At 65.0% G+C, this 8891-nt stretch overlaps 1 protein-coding gene across 1 annotated transcript; it reads left to right on the top strand.

Annotated features, from left to right (window-relative positions):
- The first annotated feature begins 1708 nt into the window (after positions 1-1708).
- On the top strand, positions 1709-8820 carry RASIP1 (Ras interacting protein 1). Its single transcript, XM_068999255.1, is given in 14 exon segments — positions 1709-1767; positions 2187-2323; positions 2554-2994; positions 2996-3162; positions 3550-3650; positions 3652-3915; positions 4024-4794; positions 5053-5090; positions 5539-5690; positions 5848-5957; positions 6347-6587; positions 6997-7169; positions 7467-7614; positions 8282-8820. Coding segments are annotated over 13 exon segments (2907 nt in total). The 5' UTR covers positions 1709-1767; positions 2187-2189; the 3' UTR covers positions 8449-8820.
- The last annotated feature ends 71 nt before the right edge of the window (positions 8821-8891 follow it).

Raw genomic sequence — 8891 nt, 5'->3', positions numbered from 1 at the left:
TGTCATCGTCGTGTCCTGAGGTGTCCACTGTGAAAGTGTGTCACTGTCACCATCGTGACACTGCCGCTGTCGCTACTGGCACTGTCGTTACTGGCACTGTCACCACGGGGGTTCCAGGGAGAATTTAGGGGGTTCTCCGTAGGGTTTGGGATACAGAGGGGACTTGGGGACAATTTTGGGGCTTCGGGGAGAGTTTTGGGGCCAGTTTGGGGTGTTTGGTGGGGGTTGAGGTCAATTTTGGGGCTTCTGGGGTTGGTTTGGGGCAGGTTTTGCGGTTCTGGGGGCGTTTTGGGGACAGTTTGGATTTTTGGGGGGGTTGAGGTGTATTTGGGAGCTCCAGGTGTCGGTTTTGGGAGTAATTTTGGGGGCCGATTTTGGGGTTTTGGGTGGGGGGGGGCTTTAGGACCGCGGTGGAGCCGCTGAGAAGAAGGCGTGGCCACAACAGAGGGGCGTGGCCGTGGAAAGCGGCGCGAGCGGCGCGTTAGGGCGGGGCTTGTTAAGCTCCGCCTCCGGGGCGTGGCCAAACAAAAGATCGGGTTTTGATTGGCTGCTTTTCTTCCCGCCCAAATCCTGCCGGCCCCGCCCCTCCCCGCTCTTCCCGTTGCTCTGCCCCGGCGAGGCGGGAAAGGCTCGGCCAATGGGAGAGCGGGGCGGGGCAGAGGGGGCGGGGCCTGGCTCTGAGGGAGGGGGACGCGGGGGGGGGATCGTGAGGGGCCGGGGTCACCCTGAGGGGCCTGGGCTCTCTTTGGGGGTTCTGGGGTCACCCTGAGGGGCCATGGAGGGGTCTGGGCTCTCTTTGGGGGGTCTGGGGTCACCCTGAGGGGCCATGGAGGGGTCTGGGCTCTCTTTGGGGGGGGTCTGGGGTCACCCCGAGGGGCCATGGAGGGGTCTGGGCTCTCTTTGGGGGGTCTGGGGTCACCCCGAGGGGCCATGGAGGGGTCTGGGCTCTCTTTGGGGGGGGTCTGGGGTCACCCCGAGGGGCCATGGAGGGGTCTGGGTTCTCTTTGGGGGGTCTGGGGTCACCCCAAGAGGCCATGGAGGGGTCTGGGCTCTCCTTGGGGGGTCTGGGGTCACCCCGAGGGGCCATGGAGGGGTCTGGGCTCTCTTTGGGGGGGGTCTGGGGTCACCCCGAGGGGCCATGGAGGGGTCTGGGTTCTCTTTGGGGGGTCTGGGGTCACCCCAAGAGGCCATGGAGGGGTCTGGGCTCTCCTTGGGGGGTCTGGGGTCACCCCGAGGGGCCATGGAGGGGTCTGGGCTCTCCTTGGGGGTTCTGCGGTCACCCTGAGGGGCCATGGAGGGGTCTGGGCTCTCTTTGGGGGGGGTCTGGGGTCAGCCCAAGAGGCCATGGAGGGGTCTGGGAACTCTTTGGGCGGTTCTGGGGTCACCCTGAGGGGTCAGTGAGGGGTTCTGGGGTCTCTTTGAGGGGTTCCAAGAACCCCTTGGGTGGGTCTGGGGTTACCCTTGTGGCCTTGGGGGAAGGGGGTCCAGCACCCCTCCGGCCCCCCCCCCCAGCCTCATTTGAGTCCCGGGGGTCCCAGGACCCCCCAACTTGGGGTTGTGGGGCACCCCTTCCCCTCCCCCCCCATCCTGGTGCCTCCATCCCTTCCCCTCCCCCCGCCCTTCCCGGCCCCCCCCGATTTCCTGACCCGGCTCGGCCCTTCCTGCCCCCCCCCCCCGCCGGGAAACCGGGAATTGGGGAATTCTCCGGGAACTCGGGAATTCTTTGGAAATTCGGCACCGCCGAGGCCTCGGGGAGCCAGGAGCGGGGTGAGGGGCGGCTTTTTGGGGAGTCTTTGGGGGTAAAGGGTGGAAAAAAGGGGATTTGGGGGGAAAAATGGAGGGAAAAAGGGGATTTGGGGTGGGAAAAGTGGGATTGGGGAGGAAGCGTGGGAAATGGGGTGTTTGGGGGGTTCGCGGGAGGAGTTTGAGGGGTCCTGGAGGACAAAAGGCTGGGGAAAAGGGATTTTGGGGGGAAAAAGGTGAGAAAAGGGGGATTTTGCGGGGAAACGGGGGGTTGGAGGGTCCCGGCTGGGGTGTGAGGGGTCCTGGGGGAAAAAAGGGTGCAAAAAGGGAGATTCCGGGGGGGTAAAAGTTGGGATTTGTCGGTTCGCGGGGGTGTCCTTGGAACTTGGGGTCTCGGAAGGGATTTTTCCCAAAATCCCGGTTTCTTCTCCCCCGTTTCGCAGACGATGCTTCCCGAGGAGCGCAAGGAGGGCTCGCCCCGCTTCGGGAAGCTCCATTTCCCCGTGGGGCTCTGGATCAATTCCCCCAAAAAACGCCTGGCCAAGATGAGCCGCCGCTGGCCCAGCGCCGGCTCCGTCCGGTGTGACCCCAAAAATCCCCGGAACCCCCTCAAAATCCTCCCCTGCACCCCCAAATTCCACCCCCCCCCCCCCCAAATCCACCTGTTTGGGGTTTCTCCCCGTCCTTTTCCCCCCATTTCCCCCCTTTTTTTCCCCCTATTTCCCCCATTATTTCCCCCCATTCCCGTCCCCCCAAAATCCCATCTTCCCCCCATTATTTCCCCCCCCTAATTCCCATTTCCACCCCCAGATCCACCTCCTCGGACACGCCCAGCCGCGCCAGCGACCCCTCGGACCCCCGCCCCGCCGCCCCCGCGCCCCCCAAGCCCAAACCCCCCCGCCACAAGCGCCTGTCCCACCTCTTCCACCGCACCAGTGCCACCAGTGCCACCAGTGCCGCCCCCCAGAGCGGCCGCTGGGCCAGCGAGAAGAAACTCGCCGAGCTCCACGACCCCTCGGGTGACATTTTAGTGTCCCCAAACCCCCAGCAACCCCCCAGCATCCTAAAAATCTTCGGGGGGGCCATTTCCAGGGGGGCCAACTACAAGAGCGTCCTGGCCACCCCCCGCTCCAGCGCCCGCCAGCTCGTCCGCGAGGCGCTCGAGCGCTACGGGCTCAATCCCGACGATTTCGGGCAATTCGCCCTCTGCGACGTGGTGGGGCGACCCGGAGGTGGCACTGCCACCAGCGCGGGGGGGGTGGCAGGGCGAGCACCTGCGCGAGGTGGGCGACTGGGAGCGGCCGCTGGTGCTGCAGGAGCTGTGGAAGCCCAAGGCCGGGTGGTCGCGGCGCTTCGAGATCCGCCGCAGGCAGGAGCTGGACAGAGCTGGGGACCCCGGGGACGATGGAGACACGGCGGGTGAGTGGGGACAGCCCCCAAAGTGGCGCCCTGGGGGTGGCAGAGAGGCTGGCGACAACCCTGGAGCGGCGGGAGTGGCCCTTGGGGTTGTTGTGTCGCCAGCCCCGGAGCCGCGGGAGTGCCCCCGCAGACCCTCGGCAATGTCCCCTGGGTGGGTGACCCCGGTATTGTCCCCCCCAGACCCCTGGGAATGTCCCCTGCCCGTTATTGTCCCCTCCCCCCAGACCTCTCAAAATGTCCCCTGGGGGGCGGCGGTGTCACCCCCTTAGCCACCCCAAACCCCCTCCCCACATTCCCACGCTGCCACCACCGCGCGCCCCCCTCCCCAAAACGCCACCAACGCCACCACCCCTGTCCCCTTTTTGTCCCTTTGTGTCCCCCCCCCAGGGCTGCCCCCCCAACCCCGCCGCCTCCACCGGAACCGTTCCCGGGCGGCCTCGGGGGGTCCCGCGCCCCCTGCCCCCCGCGACCCCCGCGACCCCCGGGACCCCCCCCCCGGCCATGCGCCGCAGCATCAGCGACATGAACCTGAGCACGCGACGGCGACAGCGCAAGGCCCTGAGCCTGGCGGGGGGGGGAGGGGACAGCACCGGGACCCCACCCGCGGGACCCCCGGGACCCTCGGGGACCCCCCCGGACACCGGGACCCCCCCCGGGGACGGGAGTCCCAGCCTGGAGCTGCTGTCGCAGTGTCTGATCCAGCCCCCCCGGGACCGCCCCTATTTCCTGCTGCTGCGGGGTTACGGGAAAGAGGTGAGGAAAAAACCCCAAAAATGACCCCAAAAGTGACCCGAAAAATGACCCATTCAAATCCCGGCGAAATCAGCCCCAAACCCTAAACCCCCTTTTTTCCCCTCCCAGGACTTCGTCCTCTACATCATGACCCGACCCCAACACATCTTCGGCCGCCCCGAAAAACCGGGGGTGGGGGGGAACCCAGAAACCCCTCCCGCGACCCCAGAAAACCCCGAAACCCCACAAAAGTCGGATTTGGGGCCGTTCTCGGTGGTCGACACCTTCCTGAGCGCCCCCGACATCCTCCCCCGCCACTGTCTCGTGCAGGCGACCCCTGGCTGGGGAGGGAGCGACCCCAATGGGGACCCCCCCTCTGCCACCGTGCGACCTTTTAGGGGCGCTGCCGCCACCCTAAACGGGTCCCCCTTGCTCCGCAGAGCCGCCCTAAATCCCGGCGACCTTTTAGGGTTGGGGGAGCACGTCCTGCTCCTCTACAAAGACCCCCGAATTGGGGAGGGGTCGCGACCCCCGTGGATGCCCCCTCCCCGCGCGTCCCTTGGCGTTTTGGGGGTTTTGGGGTGCGCAGGGTGCGGGAGGAGCCCCCAAGAGAGGCGGGACGTGCTTAGGGCGGCGCTGGAAACCCCAAAAGCCGAGCTCCGCTACCGACCCCAAGACGAGGGGACGCTGCTCAGGGAAATCCTAAACGTGGATTTGGGGGGGGATTTAGGGGAGGGGTCCACGGGGGGAGATTTGGGGGATTCCGGGGAGGATTTAGGGGGTCTGGCCCCCGCGTTCCTTTTGGGGTTGTGCTTGGAACACGCGGCTCGAGAGTTCCCGGCGGGGCATTTCCCGGAGCTGCTGGGGAGAGTGGCCGGGATGCTGCGGGAGACGGTCTGGGTGAGTGGGGGGACATTTGGGGACGTTTGGGGACATCGGGGGGGATTGGGGGAATTTGGGGGGAAAGGGGAGAATTGGGGGATTTTTGGGATATTTGGGATATGGGGAGAGTGGCTGGGATGCTGCGGGAGACGGTCTGGGTGAGCAGTTGAGGACATTGGGGGACATTGGGGATACTGGGGCCGTACTGGGACTGAACTGGGAGGGATGCTGGGATCATTCTGGGGCGCTGAGGGGTCTCTGGGTCTGTCCTGGCAGGAGAAGATCAAGGAAATCGGGGACCGGCAGCCAGAGAGGTGAGAGACCCCAAAACCTCCCCAAAACTAAAAAAAAAAACCAAACCAAAACCCAGAGGGGGGTATTGGGGGTCTCTGAGAGGTTTTTTGGGGAGGTTTTGGAGTCTCTGGGGGTTTGAGGGGGTCTTTGGGGAGAGTTGGGGGGTTTTTGGGGTCTCTGGGAGGGTTTTGGGGGGTCTCTGGGGGGGTTGGGGGGTTTTTGGGGTCTCTGGGAGGGTTTTTGGGGTCTCTGGGGGGGTTGGGGGGTTTTTGGGGTCTCTGGGAGGGTTTTGGGGGTCTCTGGGGGGGTTGGGGGGTTTGGGGGGTCTCTGGGAGGGTTTTGGGGGGGTTTTGGGGGGTTTTTGGGGTCTCTGGGAGGATTTTGGGGGGTCTCTGGGGGGGCTTGGGGGGGGGTTGGGGTCTCTCACCTCTCCAGCTGGTTTGGAGCTGATTTTGGGGTCCCCCCCAGCCCCCCGGACGGGGACCCCCCCCCTGCCCTGGACCTGGCCGGGGTCACCTCGGACCTGCGGCCGCTCCTGCTCTGGTTGGCCAACGCCGTGGAGCTGCTGAACCTGGCCCAGGGCCACGTGCTGGCCATGGAGAGGGAGCTGGACATCGAAGGTGGCACTGGGATGGACTGGGATGGACTGGGAGGGCTCCTGGGGTCGTTATGGGGTCAACCTGGGTGAATTTTTGGGCAATTCCCATGGGATTTAGGGTTTTATCCCGGATTTTGGGGGTTGATCCCGCATTTTGGGGTGAATCCTGTGGGATTTAGGGCCGTGCCCGGAGCTGGAGCGGGACCTGGAGAGTTGTGATGAGGCTTTGGGGGTGCTGGATGAGGTCATCATGTCCACGTTCCAGCAGAGCGTCTATTACCTGACCAAGGTGACCCCAAAACCCACCTGGGCACCCCAAAATTCACCAGGGTACTCCAAAATCCACCTGGGTACACTTCCAAACCCCTTTAAATCCCCCAAACCCCCCAAATCCCTCCCAAACCTCCCCAAAGCCACTCAGTGACCCCTTAAACCCCTCTGAGACACCTAAAATCATCCCCAATTCCTCCCAAATCCCCCCAAACCCTTCCGAGAGCTCCCAAATCACCCCAGAGCCCCTCAAATCCCCCAAATCTCCCCCAAATACCCCCCAAACCCCTTTACAACTCCCCCAAACCAACCCAAATCCCCTCTAATCCCACTCAAATCCCCCCAAACGCCTCTGAGAGCCCCCAAATCCCCCCAGACCTCTCTCTAACCCCAAACCCTTCCCCCCAGACCCTCTACTCGGCCCTGCCGGCCCTGCTGGACACCAACCCCTTTGTGGGGCCGGGGGAGCCGCGGGCGGGGCCGGATTTGGGGGGGGTCCCCGAGGGGCTGCGGCCGCCCCTGGCCGTGTTCGGGGCCGTGCTGGGACTCACCCGGGACTGTCACCTGCACCCCGACCTGGTGTCCCAAACCTTCGGGTACCTGTTCTTCTTCTGCAACGCCTCGCTCTTCAATGCCCTCATGGAGAAAGGTGCGGGATTTCGGGGAGTTTTGAGGGGTTTAGAGGGGATTTGGGGTGGTTTTGGGGGGGGGAAGGGGGGATTTGGGGGAGATCTGGGGGGAATTTGGGGGGGATTTTCGAGGGTTTGGGGGAGTTATAAAGGGGTTTGGGGGAATTCGGGGGGGATTTAGAGAGGTTTAGGGGGATTTGGGGTGGTTTGGGGGAGTCGTAAAGGGGTTTAGGAGGGATTTGGGGGGATTTAGGGAAGGATTTGGGGTGGTTTGGGTGTGATTTTGGGGGGTTTGGGGGGATTTGAGTGGGATAATCACCAATAAATCACCAAAAAAATCCTAAAAAAAAAAAATCACAAAAAATCCGAAAAAAATCTAAAAAAATCCCCCAATCCCCAAACCATTCCCGATTTCCCCCAAACCCGCAGGCAGCGCCGGCCCCTTTTTCCAGTGGTGGGTGGGGGTCCGGCTCCGCACCAATCTGGACCTGGTGCTGGACGGGCTGGGGGCGCTCGGGCTCGGGGACATCGCCGGCGACTTCTTCAGGAAGCTCTCGGCCACCGCCAACCTCCTGTGCACCCCGAGAGGCTGCCTCGAGCAGGTGGGGACACCTGGGGACAGCTGGCGGGGGTGGGACACACCTGGGGACAGCTGGGGACATGGGGGGACACCTGGGGACACACCTGGAGACACCTGGGGACATGGGGGGACACACCTGGGGACACCTGGGGACATGGGGGGACACCTGGGGACACTCCTGGGGACACCTGGGGACACCTCGGCGTGCGACGCCGGCGGGGTCAGCCCCCCGCGGGTGGCTCGGTGCCGGGCGGGGCTGTCCGAGCCGCGTCCCCTCCATGTCCTGCCATGTCCCCGATGTCCCCTCCGTGTCCCCAAGGCCACCTGGTCGCGGCTCCGCGCCGAGTTCCCGGCGCTGTCGCCGGCGCAGCTGCACCACGTACTCCGCCACTACCGCCTGGGGCGGGGCCGCGCCCCTCCCCCGGCCTGGAGCCCCCCCCCCGAGGAGAGCGCCGAGGCCACCGACGGTGCGTGAGACCCCCGGCTCCCCCCCGTCACCTCGGTGTCCCCTCGGTGTCCCCAGTGTCCCCAATGTCTCCCGGGCGCGGCGCCTTTAAGAGCGTCTCAAGCCACGCCCCCTCCCCTGACCCCCCCCCCCCTGCAAACCCCCCCCCCAATGTCCCCCCCCGTGTCCCTCTGACTCCCCCGATGTCCCCCAAGTGTCCCCTCGTGTCCCTCTGTCACCCCCCCGGTGTTCCCAATGTCCCCTCCAGGTGACAGCTTTGAGAGCTTCTCAAGCCACGCCCCCTTCTCTTGACCCCGCCCCCAGCTCCCCGACCCCCCCCGATGTCCCCAAATGTCCCCCTCGTGTCCCCTTGACCCCCCGATGTCCCCTTGTGTCCCCCTGACCCCCCCGATGTCCCCAAATGTCCCCCTCGTGTCCCCCTGACCCCCCGATGTCCCCTCATGTCCCTCTGACCCCCCCCGATGTCCCCAAATGTCCCCCTCGTGTCCCCCTGACCCCCCCGATGTCCCCAAATGTCCCCCTCGTGTTCCCCTCACCCCCCCCGATGTCCCCCTCGTGTCCCCCTGACACCCCCGATGTCTCGCAGACCCCCTGGGTGTCCCCAATGTCCCCCAAACTCCCCAAATCCCCCTCCCAATGTCCCCAAATGTCCCCAATGTCCCCCCCAGGTGACATTTTCGAGAGTTTCTCCGAGCACCCCCCGCTCCTGCTGCCCACCCGGGGGTTCCGCCTGCGCCTGGGGGGGGTCCCGGTGGGGGCGGGGGGGCTCCTGCGCCCCCTCCTCAAAATCCGCCGCCGCCTCTGGGAGCTCGAGGGGGGAGGGGCGGATCCCTGAGACCCCCCTCCCAAATTCCAAAAATTCCTAAAATCCCCCCAAATCCGCCCCTGAGACCCCCCCAATTCCCCAAGTTCCCCCCCAAATCCCTCAAAATCCCCCAAATCCTCACCTGCCCCCTACCAAATCCCTCAAAATCCCCCAAATCCCCCCAAATTCCTAAAATGCCCCCCAATCCGCCCTGGGACGCCCCCCAAAATCCACCCGGGAGCCCCCAAAATCCCCCAAATTCTCTGGGACCCCCCCCCCAAATTCCCCAAAGTCCTCCCTGGGACCCACCAAATCCCCCCAAAATCCCCCCGGAGGTTCGGGCGGTCCCCAATGTTGGGGAGGGGTCTCTGCGTGTGTCCTCCTCCCCCAAATAAAGGTGTGACGGTGACATCGGTGTGCGACCCCCGGGGGGGTTTTGGGGGGCCCTGGGGGGGATTTTGGGGAGTCTGCGG

The sequence above is a fragment of the Aphelocoma coerulescens genome, unplaced genomic scaffold (genome assembly GCF_041296385.1).
Source record: "Aphelocoma coerulescens isolate FSJ_1873_10779 unplaced genomic scaffold, UR_Acoe_1.0 HiC_scaffold_307, whole genome shotgun sequence".
In the NCBI taxonomy this organism is placed as follows: domain Eukaryota; kingdom Metazoa; phylum Chordata; class Aves; order Passeriformes; family Corvidae; genus Aphelocoma; species Aphelocoma coerulescens.
The sequence above is the reverse complement of the archived record's forward strand: the minus strand, read 5'-3'. Positions and strand labels throughout refer to the sequence as shown.